Here is a 24,395-nt window from a genome sequence, read left to right on the forward strand (position 1 = left end):
CACACCTCTTCGAACAGATTTCTGCCCCTAAGACCCTTCTCTATAGACATCCTGACACAGGTCCTGAAATTCATACCCATTTATTATTACAAAACTGGAGGACCTTATAGGCATGTTCTCAAAATATCAACGCTAATGGAGCCTGTTCAGGTTCTTCTGGGAGACCTGCTATCATGATATCCCCAACTCAGTGGTTCCCGAATGAATGAAATAGGGACAGTCATCCCCTCCTCCAAGAAGGGATCCACCCGGCTTTGAACGGCTGCTTTCAGGCGGCGGCGGCCCCTGTGGAATTTCTCCTGGCTGGATGGAAGCCCTTAGGGCCACCTTCATCTCCCCTCTGCTTCTGGCCTCCATCCGTAAGGCAGGCCGCCCACAGGGCTCGGAGCCCCTCTTCCCCGGAGCCCCCGGCCCACCCGCAGCGACGCAGAGGCGGGCGCAGAGTCCGCAGCGGAGGCGGCGGCGGGGCGGAGGGGTGGAGGACGGCGGGCGGAGGGCGGGGGGCGGACCCCGGCTCGCAGCCGTCACGTGGCGAGTCAGCCGGGTGCGCAGGGCGGGGCCGGGCGCGGTAAATAGGCGCCGGGGCCGGCTCCGGGAAGCTACGGCGGCTGCTCGGGCATCGGCGGCGGTGGCGGCGGCTCCTGCGCGCTCGCAGGCTGCAGGCCCAGGCTCTTGGCTGCGGGGCTCGGTGAGTGCGGACGGGCGGCCCGGGCGCGGTGGAAGTGACCTTGGAGGGGGACGGGCAGGCCGGGGCCCCTCTGCGCCCCCAGCCAGGCCCAGGCGCGGTCCCGAGGCATCCCCGGGGATGGGGGGCGAGAAGGCGGGGGACCCTCGGGCTGCCCCAGCGGGGCGGGCAGGGGTGGCAGCTCACAAGCACCTAAAAGTCGTTGGGGAGAGAAAAGCCAAAAAACAACCCCAGAGGGGCAGCCCGGCACCCACCCCGACTCTGACCAGAAAGCAGGTGCCCGCCGGCCCCCTCTCCTAGGGCTGTGTTCTCCACCGCAGGTGGGCTCAGCCCGACCCCCACGGTCTGCCGGGCTCCGGGGTCGGGCCTGGGAAACAGCGGGGGAGGAGCTTAGGAGTTTGCGGGGGAGCTCCGGGGGAGGAGCTTGCGGGAAGCGCTTGGCTTGGATCCTGGTGACTTTCGCGTGGAATCCAGCTCCCCAGCCCCCTGTGAGCTTCGGGGCCTCAGTTTCCTCAGGAAATTGCTGAAATAATAGTGTCTCCCTACAGGTGTTTTCTTATTCCAGAGGGTTTGCTTGGGCAACTTTCTACACAGAACCACATGCACAATTCTGGGGGCCCCGGGAAATAGAAACCAGAAAATTGGAACCTGGAACTGGGTGGAGTAGGGTGGAGGCCACAGGATGAGTTAAACCCGCTGATGGGAGGACAAATTTAAGCGGGGGGGGGGGGGGGGGAAACTAGGTAAAGGGCATGAGAGTCCCAGTTGCCTTCTCCCTGGGAGGCTGGCGTGGAAGGAGAAGATGCCACTCCCTGCCTCTGGAGTGTCCTGGAAGGGAGACTGTGCCTTCATAGGCCCAGGACTGTTTGGTAGAAGGGAAAGCAGGGCAGAGTCCCTGGGGCACCACCTCTTCCCTCGGTTGATGACCGTGGAGTCCTGGGAGAGGCAGCAGTGTGGGGGCTCAGCAGGCCACCCAGGTAGATATGAATTGCATTTGCCTTAGTGGACCTAAGTCATTATCTTCCCCTGGCACTGAGGAAGCCAACAGGCTGTGCAAGGATAAGGACACTAACCCAGGCCCCACATCCTCTACCAGCCCCTCATACCCAGTGGTTCAAATGGAGATCTGGCCTCTTTAGTTTGCTTAGAAAAACTGATCTTCAGGTGCTTCCACTAGACACAAATGCAGCTGGAATGCATTCATCCCGTTGTTTCTGTAGATTCAGAATGATAAGGTGAATAGGTTTAGAAGGGTGTCTGGTTGGGTAAGGGCTGCTTTTCTTCCATAACATCCTTAAATAATGGAAAATTGTTTCGGTTTTTTGTTTTGTTTTTAAGTAGGCTCCGTGCCCACCGTGGGGTTTGAACTCACAACCGTAAGATCAAGAGTCACATGCTCTACTGACTGACCCAGACAGGCACCCTGAGAATTGTGTCCTGTTGGCACTGGTGATGGTGATTAGAGCCCTTGAACTTTATAGAGAAAGGGGCTGAGCTGTACCCCCTCCCCCATACACACACCCACACCCTGTGTGGCTTTCCCAGAGAGAGAGTTGAAGGTGCCTTGAAGAAAGCTTCTGCTCAAATCTTTTTGGGCATCTGTCCCGGAGCTGGGGTATTGCCATTCGGCAGTGGAAAGGTGTAGATCCCTTATCTGGGGGCTCCACAGGCCAGCCCAGCCCTGGCTCCAGTAACTCCCCTGCTGTTGGGTCAGGACATCTCTGTCTCTGGACTGGTCGGGTGGGCGGTGAGGGTGGAAGCTCTTTGGCCCCATGAACCTGTCCACGCGCTGCTGATTCAGCAGCTTGAATTGAGGCGTTCCTCGGAGACCGGTTGGTTCGTTCCTCAATTATAGGACCTGGGCGTGGGGGTAGGAAGTTGAGCACATTTTAGGAGTAAGAGATATTTTGTATTCCTGTTGGGCAGTTGGATTGGGAAGCAAGGGAGAGCACATTCAGGGGAGTTGTGGATCCTCCGCTGGGTGATTTTCTTTTCTTTTTTTTTTTTTTTAAAGATTTTATTTTATTTTTTTGACAGACAGAGATCACAAGTAGGCAGAGAGGCAGGCAGAGAGAGACGGGGAAGCAGGCTCCTGCTGAGCAGAGAGCCCAGATGTGGGGCTCAATCCCAGGATTCTGGGATCATGACCTGAGCAGAAGGCAGAGGCTTAACCCACTGAGCCACCCAGGTGCCCCCGCTGGGTGATTTTCTTAAAGTTGTGGTTGTGTGGAATATCCCTGTCCTTGGGAGGATAGGACTAGGCTATTTCCAAGTAAGGGCTCATGGTGTCTCCTGCCTGTTTTAGATAGTTTGACATAAGGAAAATGTGAAAGATGGTAAGAGCTGGGAATTTTTCTAGATCAAGAAGGAAGGAAATCAGGCACTTTTCATATGGGTCAGTCTCACGTGCAGAGAGGTGGTGGGGTTGACAAGTTGATGCATGTAGTTGGGCACATGCAGGTATGTATTGTACTCAGTGGATGTTGGGAGGCCGTCATCAGTGTCTACACCTGGTCTCGTGACCTTCATCACCTCTTGTTTTAAGCTCTGTGCACACTTCTGGAAGCTGCCTAAGGGTGGGTAGGCAGTAAATCCTGGGTCTTTCCATGGCTGTTCATGTTCATATCCCACCAAGGGATCAAATGCCCGTATATATTTAGACTTAACCTATCTCATTTTTACCCTCCAGCCTCATCCCCACCCCCCTCCCCCCATTTGGGGCTCACACAACCCAGGCTTCCCTGGGGTTCCCAGGAAGTACTTTTCCTCTTGGACACCGCTGCTCTTGGCCAGAGGCCGGTACTGGCTTGTTTGCTCTGCAAGACTCATGACCACCCCAGAGCCTGCTTCTGGTCTTCCTGAGGGACAGGTAGCTCCTATCTTGTCTCTTTGTAATTCTTTTGCACCTTTTGGGGGGTGCTTTTATTACTTTGTATCAGTCCCCAACAATATTAGTAAAAGTGATGCAACTGTAATTATGCTATTCATATCCTTTCCCGTTTCTGTTTATGAGCGTTATTCTTAATACATGGAGGTCTAGTGTCTACTGAGGGGCAGGTTGTTTTTACTTTCTCACTGTTTACGGCAGGCAGGGCAGGCAGCGCTGGCAGTAAATCCTGGTATCTCTCTGGTACTCCTGAGTTTCTCTAGGGTAGAAGCAGGAAAAGTCCAGTTAACTCCTGGGGCGTAAGTTGTGTGCATCTTCTATTTTGCTGATAGAATGCTGTCCGAGTTTTACCATTGTGTACTGCCAGCCGTGGGTGAGGGTCCCTTTTCCTCATTTACCACCACCGGGTATTATTAGACTTTAATTTTTACCCACCTGATGGGCTTGTAATGATGTTGCTCTTTTCTTTTCGATGACCAGGAATTCAAATAATTCTTTGCTCTCAGAAATCATTGATGAGTGAGGATTTCTATTTTTGTTGTGAATCGCTGACTGTGTTTGTAGTTTTAATGTGTTTGTTAATAGCTAGAACTCACTGAGCTTTCTTTAGATCCTTACAGATATCTGGACTTAATGCAATTAGATAACCTTTTCTAATTTTTTTTTTTTTTTTTAACTTTCAGAATGCGTGTGAGTTTTGGGTAGTGCAGTTTGACTCTTCCATTTTGCGGATGAGAACACTGTGGCTCCTGTAAGCTTGTGACATGACAGAGGTCACTAAAATAATAGTGGAGGAGTTTTAGAGTTTGAACTCTTCATAATTGTCTGTCCCTCCCCAGGTACACTCCTCCGGGCTTGCTCATGTTGTTTTCTCAGGCACCACTTTCTCTCACCTATAAAACAAGTTCTATGCAAGCCAGAGGTCCTTTCCCAGCATTACTGTTTTTGGACTGTGGGGTGCCCAGGAAGCTGCCTGCCAGTGTTATCTGTTTCTACCAGCCTCTTAACTCACTTCACTCTGGTCGTCAAGATAACCTAGTCACTAGCAAGGGTGAGGGGAGGAGGATGGGATGGGTACCACCAAAAGAGTAAACTGATCCAGTCTCAAACACTGAGAACAACCCAGTTATTCTGCCAAAGGACCCAGCAGGGGCTGGGCTTCCTCGTGACCCTCTGACCTGGGCTGGCGTGGGGTGTGCTTATGCATACACCAGTCACTCGGCCTCTGGGCTTGCACAAGACCTGGGAAGGCGGTGCCAGCCCAGGCCTGTGGCCACTCCAGGGCTGAGGCATCGTCAGACATCAGCTGGGAGCCATCTTTTCCTCCACTGAGCCCTGTGGGTGCTTGGAAGTGCATTGTTCTTCTGGTCAAGGTAGTAGAATTAAATAACCACTATTTGAGGATGTGTTGCTAAAAGTAGGGTGGGGGTGCCTGTGTGGCCCAGTCTGTTGAGCCACTGCCTTCTGCTCAGGTCCTGGAATCATTCCTGCACCAGGCTCCTTGCTCAGCGGGGAGCCTGCTTCTCTCTCTGCCTCTGCCTGCTGCTCCCCCTGCTTGTGCGCTCGCTCTCTCTCTCTCTCTCTCTGACAAATAAAAAATAAAATCTTTTAAAAAAACTAGGGTGATCATAATTTTTCTGAGGCGGGGGAAGAAAAAACTAGTCTGGGATGGTACAGCTTGAGCAGCCTGTGAGTAGAGCGCTGTGCGCTTCCCGCACCACTGAGGACACAGCCATTTCCTGGTGGCAGTTAGTTCATTGCTTTGGCTGTCTGCTCCAAACCAGGCTGCATGGAAGGCACTTTGAAGAAGACCATCTCCTTCCGTCTCCCAGCAGCCTTGTGGGGTGTATACGTCTTCGTCTTCGTGGGGCCTCAAGAGGAACTAGAACCAAGCTGGGGAGGCAGCGTCTTTCAGTTGCTTGCTTTTGTCACTGCCAGTGTCTCCGCCCCTCTGAGCCCCCAGCCAGCCCGGAAATGGGATCTAGCCTGCAATCGAGTTAGAGCCGCAGTGCTCCTGTGAGCTGGGGAGGACTGGAACATTGATCTCATTTCAATCTCCCAAGGGTTTCCGCCAGCTTGTATAAAGTAGTCCTAATGTCCTTCAGAATCCAGGCAATATACCTGTTTTAGAAACCGAGACTTGAGAATGTAATGCCCCCTTTAGCATCCCAGTAAGTCCGTGTCTGAGTCCATGAGCAAAGCTTGTGAGCAGAAGCTTCCAGAACTTTGCCCAAATTCTTGTTTCTCAACAATACGAATATTTTCACCTGCCCAGGGCCTTCCCGGGGTCTATTGTTTGAAGACCAAAGTCATAATTTTCTTGTTTTCAGGATGTGGGCTGCTATGGGTGATCTGAAGCAGAGTTCCATTTGTGGGCACTGTAGCCAGATGGTATCCAGGCACTGTGGGAGAGGAGATTGACTGGCTTGGCCTGCTCAGCCTGGTGGGAATTAGTCTCTGGTTTTGGGACAGATGGTTGGCAGGTGTACCTGTGAGTGACCTAAACTGTTTAAGTGGGTGAGGCAGGTGAGGCTGCCTTTTTTTTTTTTTTTTTTAAAGATTTTATTTATTAGAGAGCACAAGGAGGGGGTGGGCAAAGAAGAGAAAGCAGACTCCCTGCTGGGCAACGAGCCCAAGGCAGGGTTCAGTCCCAGGACCCTGGGATCATGTCCTGAGCCAAAGGCAGATGCTTAACCAACTGAGGCTCCCCACCCCAGCACCCCCAGCCGGGGCCCTCTCACTGCTTCCCCAGGTCCCCCTGGGGCTTGCTGTGAGCCGCACAGCTTTGGCTCACTGCAGTGGGTGCCCTTTCTGGGTCACACAGCAGTCGCCCGGGGGCCATTCAGCTGCAGGGAGTTTGGCTCTAGACCACAGAGAGCCAGCTGGTGCCCGTTTATTCTCACAGCTCTAAGGAGGCAGATGGCGATGAGGAGCCCTTTTAGTTTTGTTATTTTTAATTTGAGGATTGTAAGCCATGAGGCAGTTAGACACGTTTCCATTACGAGCAGAAACAGGAAACATCAAGGCCGTGATTCAGACTCAAAGGCAAGGTCTCCTTTGGTGTGATCAGAGATGAAGGCGCTGGTGTCAGCCCCCATGGCGCCGCCCCAGCACGGAGGCGTAGCTGGGCGAGTTGCCGTCAGAGGAAATGAAGAGCTGTGTAGTTTTGATGTGTAGGTGGTACACCGAAGCAGCCGAAACTTCAGGAACATCTGCCTTGAATGTGAGAGAGAAAGTTGCAGCCGAGTTCTCCAGACAGGTCCCACTCGATCTTCCCAGCGCTCCTGCCTGTCCACCTGCCCCCTGGTCTGCAGGCACTCCACTACTGATCTGCAGGGCATAGCCTTATTCCACAGCTGTGGGCAGAATCGGGGCCCTCAGCCTGTGGTCCTTTAGAGCCAGCTGTGAAGGAGGTCCCACCGTGTATGAACAGCAGCAGTGGGCAAGGCCGAGCAGAGAAGGGGATGAGAGCCGTGCCAGAGACCCATTCATCTGTGTCAGTATTGCCCAGAAGATCACTGCTGGGCTTACTTGGAAACCTCACATACCTGTGTCCCGTCTCCTTAGATTTGGGGCATATTGAGAATCCAGTCTCCCCGGGGATTCTACAACCTTAAAAGGAAGCTTTGGTAAAAACCAAGCTCGGTGGCAGGTCCGTGTCCTTGGGGAATAACAGGACCAAAGCCTGCAACTCAGCATTGGCTCCTCTCCCGCATCCATTCCATCTTCTTCCAGAGCCCCAAGGTCCACCGTAGTCCCGGGAATGGCTTCAAAGTCATCTGGGGAATGATTATGCTGTAAGCGGGGTTCATAGGATCTGCTGGCCACAGGCCCCTTTCGCACATGACAGCATTCTACAGAACTTCAGTGGCCTGTGCTTCCATAGAAACCATTGAGTGCTATAGGGGTCTGGAAAGGGAAGAAGTACCAGAGCCTATTTTTTCATAGCCAGAGATTGGCTTGGCAAAGGGCCAGAGGGATGTAGTGGCACCCCAGGTTCCCTGAAGAAGGCCAGCTGCCTGAGGTTTGGAGGGACCAACCATCTGCCCACAGTTGTTCCCTCTGCCCATCCACGCCCTGCAAGCAAGTCTGGTGACTCCAAATGTTCTTACCCAGTTTGGGCCCGTCTTTTCTCACAGAATAAGGACTTTCTGTTCATTCTGTCCTGTAATTTAAAAAAAAAAAAAACCACAAAACTGACAAAAGGGAAGTATTTGCCCCAAAGAGGGGAAGCGAAAGCTGCTTCTGTTTCAAGCGCAGGCCGTAGGACCGACCCAAGGCCGGCTTGTTGAACGCACAGCTCACATTAGCCAGCTGCTGTAGCTGGTCCGCTGTGCATGATTCTGCAGATGCAGAAAGATGCTGGGCACTCCCTGGGGTACAGTCACCACTGCTCATGGAACATCTGCGTCTGTCCCTTCTAGCAGGAGAAGTCTGACTTCACAGTCTTTGGGCTCAGCAGTCTCTCGACCTCTAGAAAAGGAAGCCCAGTTGGAGGTTAATTGAGATTAGAACCTCGTTTTTTAATTCAGACTGTGGTATAGAGGTACTCTGGGCACATCTGGAGTCCATGGGAGTTACCTGGCACAGGCTAGAAGTGGGGACGAAGAGGGCAGGGAGAGGAAAAAAGGAGGGTGGCTGGTGGGACCTGGGAGTTGAGGGTGCCCAAGGGAGCAGCCCTTTGTTGCTTTCTTGCTATAGACCAGGTGCCATCATGGCACTCTTGACTTCCACCTGGAAAAAAGAAGAGTCATGAGCCCCCTTTTACAGCTGAGGCTCAGTGCAGGTTGGTACTCAAGAGTGCACAGTAAGGGAAAGATCTGAACCCAGGTCTCCTGACTCCAAGCCCAGTGCTCGTCCTGGCCATGAGCCACAGCAGCCTATTCACTACTTGAAACGAATCCAGACTTTCTCCCAAAGCCACAGCCCCGTGCCCAGTGCTAGTGGAGCTTGGAGTCAGGGGTTCAAGCTGAGCTCCTGACCTCCAGGCTAATGGCTCTGCAGTTTGCTGGGGTTCCTGGTTCTCCCTGATGCAGGATTAAGATGGGGAGAATGACGTTGACAGGAAGTATGGAGGAGGACCTGTGGAACCAAGAGAAGAAGGGCAAGTGCGTGAAAGTCTCGCTTGCGGGGGCCTCACGGGCCTTGGGAGTTGACTTGGCTATCGCCATGGCGCAGCCCTCAGCACAGAAACGGACTGGGAAGTGGATGGTGCCTCTTTGTTCTCTGCCATGAGAAAAAACAGAGAAAGCTTGTTTCAAGTCCAAGTTACCATGAATTGCTCCCCTTCCCCACTTGCTCGTGACTTAACATCTCAGCAGATGGCAGAGCCCCCAGGGATCACTGTGGGATGCCCCTCTGTGACCTGTGGGGAGTATTTCCCTGAGGCTGCCCCGGCACCCTGCCACATTCCCGGACCCCTAATGGGTCACGGTGGAAGCCAGGGAGGGCAGCCCTCTGACTGTGATTTGAATGGGCTAATCATCCAGGCCTGACCCTGCTGGCGTAGGTCTGATGGCCCGTGTGCCCAGAGGCCACACTCCAGTGTTCATTCATGAGGTTCTCCTGTCGTGAGGAAACGTGAAGCTACCGAGCGAGTATAAGGGGTATCAGGATAAAGGAAGGGAACACGACTGCTTTGCTCCTTTGCTCAGAAGATGTTATGAGCGAGACCTCTGCTCCGTTGCTCCTTCCGAGGTGTGAGGACACGACAAGACCTTTACCTACCATGAGAGAGGCCATGTGGATCCTGATATGGTCATGGGAGCCACAGCCTCCCCGTAAGGCACTGAAAATGAGAAGGTTAAGTGTTTTGAGCAGAAACTCACTAGGAGAAGGCCTCACTGTTGCCCAGTAGTCAGTTGGAAGTACATTTGGGGGCTCAGGGTTTTGGGTAGTCCTAGCTGCTTTTCTTCCTAAACGAGCCAAACTTTGAATATAGTATGTTCATTTAATTTTTTTAAAAGGATAGTGAAAAATAAGTCTGCCCGCCACACATACTACTTTTAACACTATTGATGTTTTACATGTGGTAACGGTAAAAGGCATGTATGTCGCTTCTTGGGCTCACACGCTTACTGTGACTCATCTGCTACTTGCTTTTTTCCACTTATGCGTGTGTTGGGCGTATTTTACTTTATCAGGACAATATGATTCACTTTACCTAGTTCATTCTTGATGGCTGCTTTGTCTTCTGTTAATCATTTACTGTAATTTAACAGTTATTTTTTTTATTAGACACCTGCTTTGTTTCTTTTGTCATACAGAGAATATTCAGTAAACATCTGTATATCTGTTCTGTATCTTCGAATTTGAGGCCAGTAGGGTTAATTTCTAAATATCAAATTGCTGAGTCAGAGGGCATGCAGATTGCAAAAGTAATAGAAATGTCCTGGCCGTCGTCTCCGTGATTGGGCCTGCCTCCGGGGTTCAGCAGCCCAGCATTGCTGCCTGCCCATGTCTGACCCTGCCAGGGACCGGCCAGCTGCGCAGCCTTTGCATGCCCTTCATTTTATCTGTACTTCCCTGTGCTTGCGTATCTTTTGATATCTGATGGCTATTTGTTGTTTTTTTTTTTTTTTAAAGATTTTATTTATTCATGAGAGACAGAGAGAGGCAGAGGGAAAAGCAGACTCCCCACTGAGCAGGGAGCCTCATGTGGGGCTCAATCCCAGGACCCCGGGATCATGACCTGAGCCAAAGGCAGACACTTAACAAACTCAGCCACCCAGGCACCCTGTACTACTTTTTCTGTAATTTAATTGTGTGTCCTTTTGCCATTTCTCTATTCTGTTTTTATTCGGATTGTTGAGCACTTTTTGCATATTGAGGAAATGAAGCTTTAAGCACACGGAAGCACTGTTTTGTCAGTGTGCCACTTTTTATCTTATTTTGTTTTTCTCTTAGAAAGAGAGGCTTTATTTTCAGTAATCAAGCTCTGTCTCTTTAAGATTCTGTTTGTCAATCATAGGTGTTTCTCATTTGGATAATACAGTTTTTAAAGTGCATTTATTTCCTTAATGTGTTTTTATTCAAGATCTTTGTTCTGCATACCACGTGTGAGAAATCAGGTGTAAACATTTGGCCTTCCTATGTTTTTCACAATGCAGAGCCAGTGGTGTGGGCACATACCGTGAGACAGGCCTTTCCTCTCCCACTGGTACCACAAAATCTAAGCTTCTGAATGGTTTTGTTGATCAGACTGTTCCTGGCCAGCATCTGGCAGGGTTGTATACTATCTCCACTACCCCAGGGGGCAGGCAGGCGTCTCTTCCTGCTCTTTTCCAGAGCTGTTTGCTGTTGTCACACCTCTGTCCTCCCGGGTGGGTTGTTGCTTAAGCAGCCGTCAGGTTTAAATCTTGCTTTAACTATAATTCACTGTGGGAGGCAGCAGGCCCAGTTGTGACCTGGAAGGAGGTGGGTCCTTCTGGAAGCTCCAGAGGGCAGGGACAGGAAACCCTCCCCCTTCCAGCCCAAGAAACCACCCCCCCACCCCCCCAACCCCCTGCCCACATGGGTCTCCCACAAGGCCCAGCAGGGGGGGGAGGGGGAAGGACAGACTGTGGCACCCGGAACATTCCTTGCTTTCCTTAGAGCTGCTTGCCTAAGAGCATGATTCAGAGGTGGAGCCAGTCTCCTGACTTGCTGGCCAGTCTAAGATCTAAGGACTGTGGTTATATTGTGATGGGTTCCCTTCCTGGAAGGACTGTCTTTGAAACAGAGCCCTTGGCTGACTGGAAAAACCAGAGAAAGTCCCAGACTTTTGCCACTGGCCAGACTAGCTCTCCCTCCCTGGTGCTGTTGGGCTTCATTGGCCTGTTTTTGCTTGTTTCCCTGTTTATGCTTGTTTTATATCCCAAATGTAGCGTGTGAAATAGATTTTGTTCTGCATTTTTCTAATCTTAGTGGTTCTCCCCTTGGGACCTAATCACCTAAGAATGTTCACTCACTCAGAGCACTAGCCTGGAAAAGGCTTGAACCCAGTTTGACAAACCCAGCAAGGGGCAATTTGGCAGTAGCAGGGAGGGCCCCGAACTCCTTTTAGCCTGAAGATATGGGTCTGTTGACGGGGTTCAGATGTTGTCATAGGTACTGCCTGTGGCCTGGGCCTTCGGTTCTGATGGACAGGAGGGCCAGGCTGGCCCTGGGCCTACAGCTCCCCAGCTAGCCGCACATCAGTGGAACAGCCCTGTCTCAGAGCATGAGTCCAGCTTGAGATGGGCTCAGGGGACCCCAGGAGACCCAAGCAGCACGCCGGTTACCAGGCTGCAGCGCAGAGGGACCTCCCTGCCCGCAGCTCGCTCTCTCCCAGCTCCCGGGCATCTGGAGAAGTGCACACGGCCTGTCTTCGCCCCACTGGTTTGTTTCTCAGTTGGGGACACTGTGGGAGTGTGAGGTCTCACTGTCAGGTGAGGGTCCTTTTCCAGATGACCCCCTTCCTGCTGTGTGCTCCTGGCGCAGAGGGCGAGAGGGAGCTCTCTGGGGTCTCTTGTGAGAACTCTAGTCCCATCCTCATGAAAATCACCCCCAACAGCCCCATCTCCAAATCCCATCATGTTGGGGTTAGGATTTCAACATGAGTTTGGGTGGGGGTTGGGGTGGATGCGCATTCAGTCCACAGCACAGCCCGTTGTGCTACGGGCATAGCTGGGGTCTGTGGTGAGACGGGGCCTGGGAGCTCATGGGCGCTGTGGGTCTTTGAGGTTTCTCTGCCCCCACACCCAGGCTTCACAGAGAAGGACGCTGAGGAACAGAAGAGGGCACATGGTGGAGCCGGGAAGAGAACACGGGTCTTTCAACCCCTGGGTTGTGTCTGGCCTCAGAGCCCTGCTGCCTGAGACAGCCCCCTCGTGTACGTTACGCGCTTGGAGCATCCTGATGTCTTGTCTTTTCTAGGTGAATCGAAGATCCAGCTTCCAAAATGTGGCAGCTCTTGGCCACCCTTAGCTGCCTGGTGGTGCTGACCAGTGCCCAGAGAAGGCCGCCTTTCCAGCCGCTGTCGGATGAGCTGGTCCACTATGTTAACAAACAGAACACTACGTGGAAGGTGAGCTGTGGGGACCGCTTCTGTGCATGCCCCTCCCCCAGGGGTTCATTTGATGCATTCTGCCTCCCAAGGGTGGTGGCTGCAGCTGCAGCCGTGGGATGGTCTGTCCCAGAGTGGGGCTGATTGAGAGTCATAGCCACTCCAGACCATGCTAACCTTCTCCCTGCGCCTCCCCCCTGCCCCGTGCTGTGTGTGCATGCACACAGTGGTGCATGGGAGTAAACGAGCTTTGGAAGTGCTCACAGCCGGGAAGACCCTGGACACCCCCCCCCCCCCAATCCTGGTAGTTGTTAAGACCCATCAGGTGGCTCCCTGCTTTTGCCCAGCCCTGGGGCGTGGGGCTACAGGAATAAAGAATGAGCCATGTTCAGGGCTATAGAGGGTCTCTGTGGACCTCAGCAAGTGTAGCAGATCCGATGAGATACCCAGTGGTCTGGGAGCTGCGTGCCCCTTGGGTGACTCCCTTGGGGCAGGGCCTTGCTTGCTGTGCAGGGTGCCTGTCCGAGGCTGTCCACGCAGCTGTAACAGAATACCACTGATAGGGTGCTTCATAAATAGAAGTGCAATTGCTTACCATTCTGGAGGCTGGAAGTACATTTGCAGGGTGCCAGCATGGCTGGGTTCTAGGGGAGTGCCTCACTTAGTGGGTGGAGCCAGCTCTCACAGCTCCTGTTGGGGCACTAACCCCATTCACCAAGTCTCCAGCTTCGTGACCTAATCACCTCCTGAAGGCCCTACCTCTAGGTACCATCACCTTGAGGTTTAGGTTTCAACATGAATTTGGGGAAACAGATTTCTTTTGCAGTCCCCCAAACCCCCTTGCTCTCCTGAGCTGAACAGGACCCCTGGCCCTGTCAGGCCTTCATGCACCCCACCCCTGCACACTGCCTCTGTTGACTGCTGTGGCTGTCCTGCAGGCTGGACACAACTTCCACAATGTGGACCAGAGCTACCTGAAGAAGCTGTGTGGCACCTTCCTGGGTGGGCCAAAGCCGCCCCAGAGGTGAGTGTCTGCTACCTGGGGATGGATATGCTGGCCATACCTGCCCCACTGCCCTAGGAACAGCAGGGGTTGGTTTGGGACTGCGAGAAAGAGGGAGTAAGAAGTCCTCCTTGGCATCTGGAGGTGTCCCTTCCCTCGGAGCTGCGAGATTGCCTGACAGGGCTCAGCCCCCAGTGCCGTATTTCCCACTGCGCTTCTCCACATGTCTCAGAACCCAGTGGGCAGGCCCCCAGGTCTGCCGTGTATGACCTAGCAGATCTAGTCTTTAGGAATTGAAGGAGAATCTGAGAAAAGCTATCTGATCTGCCGTCAGTGTTCCATTTTTCCTAGAGAACTCTGTAATGGGCATTTTGCAGTAGATACTACTCTTGTAGGAAGCATTAGAAATACCTAACAATATGGTTGGAATAGTTACGGGACATCACGCAATGGCAAAGATGCTAAAAACGTTGTGGGGACCCTGGGCAGACCCAAGGGGGTAGTGAGGGAAGTAAGAAACACAGTTATGTAGATCCTGTGGCCGAACTCCTGAAAAATATCCCATAAATAAGACTAGCAAGAAACACAGGGAACGAGATGTGCTAAATGGTAAAGTTCCTGGTTTGGTTGTATAAAGTTCCCAGGGGACGTGCCCACAGATGTCACCTTTGGCTTCCCCGTGCCTTCCCTCCCAGGTGGCAGGCGCTAACATCTGCCAGATGGGGGAGAGTTGTAAGATGCGAGTTTGTCACGGAGGTCTTCCTTTATCTAGACTTTGGTTTGCCGAGAACATGATTCTGCCTGAAAGCTTCGATTCCCGGGAGCAGTGGCCTAACTGCCCGACCATCAAAGAGATCCGGGACCAGGGCTCCTGCGGGTCCTGCTGGGTGAGGCCCTGTTGGCTGGGAGGGGCCCGAGCCATGGGGGGTGGGAGGGCAGGTGTCAGACCAGACCACCAGGTGACTAGGCAAGTTATAGAAACTTTCTGCATGTCTGTTTCTGTCGACATACAAATCATGATGATACCTGTGGTCATGAGTTATTGCAAAGACGAGGTGGAAGAACCGGTGGCCCGTGTGTCAGTGGGAAAGCTATTCTTACTTCTCTGACACGCTGTCCCAAGGCCGTCAGCAAATACAGCAGTTTGGAGCCCTGCTCTGCTCCATGAAGTACCCCTCTGTGTCAGTGAGCTGTCTTAATTTTGTTTCAAACTGTGGTAAAGTGCACTTGGTGTACATTGAACCATCTGTTTTCCGTCTCTTACTGACCAGTTGAGCTGCCTCCTGTTGGTAAAATCATATAGTAATCGTCCCGTGTGAGCTGCTTTATGTTAACAAAAACCACATCTCAGAAGTGAACTGAGTGTGCAGGTGGAGATTTGGGGCGGATTGGCCTCCCGCTTTAGAGACAAACTTGAGTGCCAGGACCCTCACTGACACTGGGGGAGACCAGCCACCAGGAAGGTCTGCGGGGTTCACTGTGGTCCTCCGACGTGGTGCCTGGCAGAGCCCACAGCCCAGGACTGCAGCTCACCCGGGCGGGGCTCATTCCTGCAGGCGTTTGGGGCCGTGGAAGCCATTTCAGACCGAATCTGCATCCGCACCAATGGGCACGTCAGCGTGGAGGTGTCTGCTGAGGACATGCTCACCTGCTGTGGTGACCAGTGTGGGGACGGGTGAGTCAGTCCCGGCCCCTCCCACCATGGGAGCCCCCAGGCTGTAGCCTCCGTGAGTGCAGGAGTGGTATTCCAAGTCCAATAACAGCCCTCTGCTGGGACAGCTTGGGGGCTGGGGGAGTCTGGAAGCAGGCCCCGGTGGGACTGCTGCCTTCCAGGAGCTGCCTACAGCCAGGCTGACCCTGCCTGGGGTGTGGGTGGTGCGTCCCGGCACAACAGACATGGTCTCAGGATATGTGGGGACATTTCTGATCTCCAGCCTGCTTGTTTTCCTTGTTGTCTCTCCTTGATCATGGAAATGTAAGAACCCTGGCACCTGGTTTCTGTAATGAGGGATGATGGGCTCCCAGCTTGGTTGCAGAAACTGATTTCCCAGCATGGGTGCCTGTCTTTCTGCCGACTGGCTTTGGTTTTACAGCTGTGGTTCTCAGATATGACTGCGGATTAGGAATACCTGGGAGTAAAATAAGTGTCCAGCCTCCTCTCCTTCCAGTTAACCTGGTCTCCGGCATTAGCATTTTTTCTATTAAAACACCAGGGAATTGCAGTGTGCTTAGAATCCGTGTGACAGCCTGGTTCAGGGTAGACCTGAATGCGAGGGTCCTTCTGTCTCTTTGAGGATGGTGGTGGGTGGGTCTGGGAGCTGGGGAGATTCCCTGGAAGAAGTGACCCCCAGGGTGGGTGAAGTGGGCTTGGTTGGGACCCAGGAGAACTTTTAGGCCAGCTGCCGAAGGCATTGGTGGATCCGTAAGGGACCCTGGGGTCTTAGGCAGCAGGCAGTGTGGTCTGGAAACAGCTTAGAAGTTCTCGCACAGTGAATTTAATAAGTGGCTCTTTCCTTAGCTGTAACGGGGGCTTTCCTGCTGAAGCTTGGAACTTCTGGACAAAAAAAGGCTTGGTTTCCGGTGGCCTCTATGACTCGCATGTCGGTGAGTGTCTGCCGCCAGCCCATACCTGACCAGTGGATTTTCTAAGCCATGAGTAAGAATGGTCTCTGCTTGCATTATAAAGTGAGGATTGAGAGTTGAGGTCGGGAGGTGGAAAAATCCAGGAGGAATCGGAGGCAGTCCCCTCCAGGGCAGAATTAGCAAGTGTCAGTGCTGCACATCCGACCCCGTTACCATTGCTGCAGTTTTGCCCTCAAGGGGCTTCTGAAGAGACTCTCAGCTGATTCTTCCTTTCCGCTGGGCCCCCGCAGGCTGCAGACCCTACTCCATCCCTCCCTGTGAGCACCACGTGAATGGCTCCCGGCCCCCATGCACAGGGGAGGGGGATACCCCCAAGTGCAGCAAGATCTGTGAGCCCGGCTACACCCCGTCCTACAAGGAAGACAAGCACTATGGTAAGGTGGGGCCCAAGCTGCCCAGCACCCTGGGGCCAGGGACCCGCTGACACCCTTCCTGAGCCAGAGGAAGGGAGAGGCCTGGGCGGTTGACCCTTGGAGCCAGGAACACAGGAGGGAGAAGGAAAGGTCATGACGTCGTCAGAGGGAGCAGCACACTGTATTTTCTGCCTGTCTCCAGCCCCAGGATCTCTGTTGCGTCAGTCACAGACCCTTAGGGTTGGAGGGACCAGACCCCTCGTTTTACAGGGGAGTGATCAGGCCTAGAACCTTCAGAGCACCGCTCCGTCCTTCTCCCAGGGTCTCATGCTCCCTGGCCCTCCCACTGCGGAGCTGTGCTCTCCCACATCTCCCCTTCAGGGTCCGGGGCCATCCTTCATTCCTCCCCAGGGAAGCCTTCCATGAGGTCTGGGTGAGAGCCCAAATGCAGGCTTCACCTGGCGGCTCCCCGTAAGTCAGTGAAGAGCTGAAGACGGCACCGCGGGGGGCACGCCTCACACCCACTCTGCTGGTTCATTTGCCAGGATGCAGTTCCTACAGCGTGTCCAGTAGCGAGAAGGAGATCATGGCGGAGATCTACAAGAACGGCCCGGTAGAGGCGGCCTTCTCCGTGTATTCTGACTTCCTGATGTACAAATCTGGTGCGTGTTGGCCCCCCTGATGGCAGCGGGGCAGGGGAGGTGTGGGTTCCAGGGAACCAACATGACTAGATCAGGGAGGAAGAACTCGAATTGTGCTGGCGAAGTCCCAGACCATGCTCCGCGTGGACGGTGGAACAGGAAGCACCTGGCTTTGCGTGAGGCTGTGGGGATTCACCCTGGAGATCCCGATGCCCCTGGCCTGAGGGCTGCCTTAGAAACCCCCCTACTCTGGCACAGTGTGTGGCTGGCCCAGCTGTCTCCATTCTGCCTGCTCAAATATTTCAGCATTATCCACGGTTAGGGAACACCATTGGATAAAGGGAGATAATTCTGGAAGACAAGATTATAAAGCAGCTGTTTTTAAGAGTTGTCCCTCCCTATAATTTAAAAGGGTGCATTTCCAGTTTGACAGAGGGATTCACCAGTGTGGGGATCACCTGCTGCACAGGCCCTGTAGCTTTCTCTGTCAGCATCGCCTGCCACCACCCTGGCCTCCCTCTCACTTCGCCTCTGCAGGATGCTGCCCAGGACAGAACCTTAAAACTTAAGTTACAGAACCCTTTTGACAAATAAATCCTCACCTGGAGACCTAGCATGTAGAATGGGTAACTGGAATTGGATGGTAACATTAAATTTACTACTCAAATTAAAATTTATAACTTCAGTTTTCAAGGCAAGCAATGAGCACATTTTGTTGGACTCCACTTTAACGTTTACTCAACATATTTGGGCATTGGGCTTTCAAAAACCTATTGAGATCATTGCCCCACATCGTGTAAGCCGCTGGAGCCTTCTGAGAGAACATCAGGGCATTCTCTATAACCTTGTTTGGGAGGGCGTGGTGGGCCAGCCGGGTTGGAGGGATGCTCTGGGAAGTGAGGCAGCAGCCCGGTCTCTGCCTGAACGGGCTGTCCTTTTCTCAGGTGTGTACCAGCACGTCACTGGAGAAATGATGGGAGGCCACGCTGTCCGCATCCTGGGCTGGGGAGTGGAGAATGGCACACCCTACTGGCTGGTGGGCAACTCCTGGAACACGGACTGGGGCGACAATGGTGAGTGGCAGCCCCCTGCCTGCTCACAGGATGTGTGGGCCAGGATGGGGTGGTCATCCTGTCCTGCTCTGCTCCAAACACTGGGCCTGGGGCTCAGCAGTGACCTCCCGGGGCTTCCCTTGCCATGAGGGCAGACGCTGATGCCGAGCAGGGGTGGTAGGGGTCAGGCCATGGCTTTGAGGTGCTTGTCCCTCACAGTTCCCCATGCCTGGGATGCAGTGCTTGCTTATGTGGGGTCACATGGTAGTGGGGTTAGAGCTGGGCTGCTGGGTGAACAGAACAGGTTGGGAGAACACCTTGGGGCTAGTTTGGTGACTGCTTTCTGGCTAGGCTGGTGTCTCTTGCTCCTGGGTCTTCCTGGAGTATGTTGGCAAGACTCGTAACTTAGCACACTATTAAGGCATATCATTTTTGTTTTCCAGGCTTCTTTAAAATCCTCAGAGGACAGGATCACTGTGGAATTGAATCAGAAATTGTGGCTGGTATTCCATGCACTGACCAGTACTGGAAAAAGATCTAATGTGCTGTGGGATTAGTTCTGCCAGCCCTGGGGCACTGTTTCCCTAAATATAGCCAGTTGGGCTGGTGAGGAGATGGAGGGTAGGAATATCTTTTATTCTTTTGAGTTCAGATATGATACAAGAGGTTTTAGACAGGGCCTGAGGGATTGGGCCAAACCTCGTGTCTACTGTCAGAGCCGTCTTCCAAGGAGACACATCCAAGGCCTGGCTACCTCCCAGCCCGTTGGGTGGACTGCAGTCCCCGTGCACACCTAGACCAACAGCAAGCAAAGTGAGTCCTTCTCCCCCTAGACTAGTGCTGCGCATAGTGCCTGCTGCCCCCGCGTCCTCCCCGGCCACACTCACCAAGAAGCCAGACCGAGACCCAGAGGTCTGTTAGGCTTTCCAGAGGAATGGAAAGTGGAGTCCCTAACAAGACCAGTCCCCTACCAGCAGGGGTACTTCTAAGCAAGTAGCTCGCTAGCTGTGGGCTGGGTTGAAAAGAAAACCAGTGGGCCAGCCCTGGGAGAAAGCCATTCTCCCAGGGCACCTGCATCTCATGAGCTTTGCGGTGCTGCTGCAAAGACCCTCTGGTCTTGTCCTTGGCATGATTCCTTTTTAAATAAACACTTTATTTTGTGTGCACCTCAGCTGATCATGTGAATGAAAGAGGAACAGCTGGGAGAGCTGTCCTCGCTTCACAGACTGTGTCCCTCCAGTACCACCGGCGGGGCGTGAGTGGACTGGCCTCCCAGCCTAACAGTGACACTCATTGGGGAGAAACCAGCTTTAACTGTAAAAATCACTGCTTCACTGTTAATTTAATCAGGAAAGGAATGACTGTGCCAATTAAACGTTTTCTCCCTTAACGTGAAGTCTGTGTTCTGGTGGGATGCCGCGGTCCGTCCGTTCTTACCCTGCAGAATCCCGTCTTCCTGGATCCAGGTGTCCTTGAAACTCAAACCAGGGAACTCCTGCCTCAAACCAGTTTCTCTCGTCGTCATTTCCTGTCACTTTCATCAGCCCTGCTCTACAATTCATCCCTTAAACTGTCTCAGGCTCCAATGATTTGTGCCCCTGCTTAATTTCAAGAGCTAAGAACATAGTTGTAGTCCGTTTTGTACCAGCCCCAAGCCAGCAGTAACCCATGTGGGGACTCACACAAGCATGGCGTGTGGGTGATGCTGGAAGCCAGCTGTCCTAGTGGAGAGCCAGGTTGCCCTGGGCCCTGCTGATGTTGGGACGGGGTGGAAGCAGAGCCTGTGTGTCCTGTTCTGAGTTCCCGTGTCTCTGGGTTCTGTTGCTGGTTAAGAATCCCAAGCAGTGAAGTATACTAGTGTTTCAGGGAACAGGAAACTAGAAGAAATTACTCCCATCCCACTGGCACGTCAGTACCTAACTTCTTTCCCCGCTGAGGACCAGACTAGTTCAAAAGCATGGGATGTTTGACTTCTGATTGAAATTAGAAGTTAGGGATCAGAAACTAAGCCGGAATTAAATGAAAAATTTTAAAAATCTGTGAAACCTAGCATAATACAAAGGCCAAAGTCACAACTTTGCAATCACTTTATTCTTAAATTTTCAACTGGAAGACATTCATAACCTCAGTGTAGTTCTGACAGATTCAACCTGCGCCCGAACAGTTGGATGGCCCCATGTCCACCCTGCGCTCAGCCAGGAAGCCAGGGGACATGGACAGCAAGGACCCAGATGAACCACAAGGCGTCTGCACGCTTGGCTTAGGAGCCTTTGTTAGAAAACAAAACCAGCAATGTTTGTTTAGGATTGGGATCAATGTCAATACTTAAATAAACCTCAAATTACCTCATTGACCAACCTGTCACCTCAGTTCATCAAGTGGTATGCTTTTCTCGGGTGCCTGTTGGAACGAGGTATTCAATCAATGGAAGGCACCGTGCCTTTTTGTTCATGACCCAGAAGAGGGTGTGGGTATAGTTTAGACTTCGAAGCTTGGGCACATAGTTGCTTTTCCACTCTGAAAATGTGTCAGATAGCTGTGCTTCAGACCAAAAGCAGGGCCGACACCTAGCACCTTAGAATGTGGAATTTGGGCCAGAGCTCTGAATCTGCCCCTGCAATTTAACAAGACTCCTGCTGGTTCACATGTTCATTAAAGTTTGAAAAGTAAGGCCTTAGAGCAATGGTTCTCAAACTGGGCTCCTGACCAGCATTTGTATCACCTGAGAACTTGTTAAAAATGCTTCGGGGTTTGAGATACAAACTGTCCTAGCAATCTGGGACCTTCAGGTAGTTTGGATGCTTAAGTTGGGAGAACCACAGCTTTAGAGCTCTGCTTCCCAAACTGCTAAGATTAATTAACAAAATGGCTAGCCTCCTCTCCTCCCCCAACACACACGTGCATGCTAGCCCCACAGAAATGGTTCAGACAGAATCGGGCTTCCCAGTAATTGCTCCAAGCACTTCCCCAAACAGAGATGGGTGTGCATGTGTGCAGGTCTATCTGGAGCCTTAGAAGCTCCCAAAACGGGGCGCCTGGGTGGCTCAGTGAGTTAAAACCTCTGCCTTCGGCTCGGGTCATGATCCCAGGGTCCTGGGATTGAACCCCACATCGGGCTCTCTGCCTACTTGTGATCTCTGTCAAATAAATAAAATCTTTAAAAAAAAAAAAAAAAAAAAAGTGCAGAGCAGGCTTCTACTCCTGTCCATTGTAACGGAGTTTTTAAATTTAGAGCCCTGATTCAGATGTGTCAGATACTCTGGGGAAAGCTAAAATATTCCTCTGTAAGTAAAAATCAAGTAGACTAGAGGCCAAAGATAAATATATATGATTGATTTAAAGTGTGGAGCGGAGGATGGGGTTGCCAGATTCAACAAAAACAAAGGATGCTCAATCAGATTTAAATTTCAGATCAAATAATTTTTTAGTAGAAATACATCCTGTGCAATAATTTTGCAACATAATTATACTAAAACAAAACAAAACAAAAACTAGGGTGTCAAACTCTAGTTGAACTGGTCATCCTGTATTTTACCCGGCAATTTTGATAGAGAACTCTAGAAGGAAAATGATCTTCCAAAGCACCCAGGAGCGGGCACAAGAGCTAAGACTTTGCACAAGTCAGTGATAGTAAAAGTCACATAACTCTGTAGCTGGGAGGGGCCTAGGTCTTCTAAACCATTTAGAAGCTCAGAAAGTCCCACAGGTCATCACTGAGCTGGGAGAGAAACCTTCCAGTACAACCACCTCAGACCATGACTCTACCAGGTTGTCCTCTGTCCTACACAGGCTGTAGAGAACTCATCCATCATTTCTGTGTAGAAATGATGTGTAGAAACCACCTACCTTGGAATCTGAAACCAAGTTCTGATGCTTAAATTGCTAGGAGCCCAGCTCAGAGCTGTACTCCGTGTCGCAAGTGCCTGACTTCAGCATGGTGACAAGTTTGTCCAGGACCTCAAGTGAACCAGTTCACTGCAGGTGCCATGTACTAAAACTAAGCCACTGTGTCTGGTGGCAGCCGAGGACAAGGAGGAAATTGGTGTATGTGTATAATCACCAGAGGCCGGCATTCCTGCCAGGGAAAACCCCCAGCTTCCATGATTAAACAACCACACACAATGGACTGCATAAGGGCAGGCTACATACACCGAGAGCATGAATGGCTTCCAGAAAGTACTTTCATGCCCCACACCAGTGATTCCTCAGCTTGGGGGGCTTTTCCAAACACCCTTTGAAGGGACCGTGTCCTCCCCGGCCCAGGCCGAGATTCGCAGTAAGTCACTGGAGGAGCGTGCCTCACACCCCGTTGGCCTGTGTGGGGCTAAAGGCAGACAGTGATGCTAGAAGAATGAGGCTAAATGCCCTTTGGCTTTCCAGCCCACCAAGTGAAAACCCATCTTGCCTATCTTGAGACCTCCATGTATAAACTGGTGACTTTTTAAAAAAGAAACAAAAGACAAAAAAAAAACCACATAAAACCTGGATATGGTTAAGATTTCTGCATGCAGCTAGCAGAGTTGGCCAAAGTGAGAGCAGGCCGGCAGAGGGAGTGCGGGTCACAAGCGGGCAGAGGCGGCTAGGCTGCCACACGCTCACTTCCAGCGGGCACAGCAGAGCCCAGGCAGTTGGATCCTTCTTCCTGGTCCTGCTCTGGCTGGCTCCATGGGGCCATGTCCCTCCATCACTAACTTCATTCTTGTGTTCTTATTTGCCACGTGCACCCAGGCTTTCAAATGAGCTGCCCTCAACAAATGCAAAGCAATTCAGTTGTTTATTACAAACACATCTTGAGATATGATGTCTACTTAAAAAGTCAGCCTTAACTGGAGGCCAGTCTTCTACGATGGTGCCCAAAGCAATCCTGCAGTTTCTTTCTGAAAGCTAACCTCCTTTTAAACCAGGAAGCGATTCCAGAACCCCCCGCAGTCAGTCCTTAGCCTTCATGAGCAGAAGACAGTCTGCATTCTTAGGAAACCTGGGGCCATTGCCTAGACCCACAAAGATGGATGTCTACTACATTCAAATCAACTGAAGGAAACAAAATGAGAAAAATGGGAACCCAACCAAGAAAAATCACTTCACTTTGTACAAGGACATATATTCCAAGGTTGCTTCAAATTAAATACATTTAATTATAATTCTAGCTAGGATTCACACTAAGTAAGATCTCTCAGCAGCCCCATAGGCCACCATGTCCCCTGACCTGCAGTGAGGGGCCCTCTGCTGCCGGCCACGGTGCGTAGAGGGGAGCACTGTGCACAAGGGCCTGCTTGCTGAGGGTGAGGTAGCCTTCCCTTTTATTCTTAGCTTCTTGACTGTACGTCACAGTTCCTAAAAGTCCCAAGTCCACAGAGTTCTTTCAGGGATTGAAGCAGGAGGGAAAAGGGGGAGGACAAGGGGTACCAATATCCTTCTCCTTGAAGAAAAGGCCAATCCATTTCATGGTGAACTTGAGCTTCCAGACTAAGACCCAATCAGTGTTCTCCAGTCTGCACATAGTCTTCTGTGACCTGGGACAGCGTGCTCAGGTACTGCCAGCTCAGGGCAGCCAACAGCATGACAAATGACAGGTAAAGAGGGGAGTAGTGACTTCGGGAGATCAGCTGACAATTAGGAAGATTCTGGGTCCTGATGGTGGAGATGATCTGCCTGGTTTTACCAGAAGATGGGTCTGAGCTGGGGATTCTATGATAAATCTGCCAAAGAAAGGAGAAAATTATAAGTGCCACTTCATGAGTCCTAGGAACTTTATAAACACCTTCTGTATTTACTTCTTACAATAACCCTACAAAGGGACATTTTATGTCCCTCTTACCAATGAGCAAACAGGCTCAGAGAACACGGAAGGAATAACTTAAAGTCACTCCACTAATACGGCAGGACTGTCCATGGAGGCCTGTATTGTCCTGCAGCCTGTCCTCGAGAGCACCAGGAAGTCCCTGCCCCCGGGGAGCCACCGCATAGAGCTGCACCTCCCTGGGCCTCACACAGAGCCGGGCATGGGGGGGGGGGGGCAGTGGAGCCTGGGAATGTCAGCAGGGTTTGACAGCTCTGCTCACACAGCAGCGAAAAGGCCACTGAAAAGACAGGGCAGACGCAGCCA

At 52.0% G+C, this 24,395-nt stretch overlaps 2 protein-coding genes across 4 annotated transcripts in view; one reads left to right on the top strand and one right to left on the bottom strand.

Annotated features, from left to right (window-relative positions):
* The first annotated feature begins 560 nt into the window (after positions 1-560).
* CTSB (cathepsin B) lies at positions 561-19,679 on the top strand. Its single transcript, XM_059372143.1, has 10 exons — positions 561-688; positions 12,468-12,618; positions 13,536-13,621; positions 14,373-14,487; positions 15,157-15,275; positions 16,119-16,204; positions 16,474-16,617; positions 17,142-17,258; positions 18,182-18,310; positions 18,733-19,679. The coding sequence occupies exons 2-10, from the start codon at positions 12,493-12,495 to the stop codon at positions 18,828-18,830; spliced, it is 1,020 nt and encodes a 339-aa protein (XP_059228126.1). The 5' UTR covers positions 561-688; positions 12,468-12,492; the 3' UTR covers positions 18,831-19,679.
* The window catches only part of FDFT1 (farnesyl-diphosphate farnesyltransferase 1), a 35,744-nt gene continuing 30,595 nt past the window's right edge, over positions 19,247-24,395 (bottom strand). For all 3 annotated transcript variants that reach the window (XM_059372138.1, XM_059372134.1, XM_059372133.1), the window contains one exon: positions 19,247-23,988. In XM_059372138.1, coding sequence (XP_059228121.1) covers positions 23,767-23,988 — 222 coding nt within the window. In that variant the 3' untranslated portion in view covers positions 19,247-23,766. The remainder of the gene's footprint in view (positions 23,989-24,395) is intronic.

Source organism: Mustela nigripes, chromosome 1, assembly GCF_022355385.1.
Source record: "Mustela nigripes isolate SB6536 chromosome 1, MUSNIG.SB6536, whole genome shotgun sequence".
NCBI classification, from domain to species: domain Eukaryota; kingdom Metazoa; phylum Chordata; class Mammalia; order Carnivora; family Mustelidae; genus Mustela; species Mustela nigripes.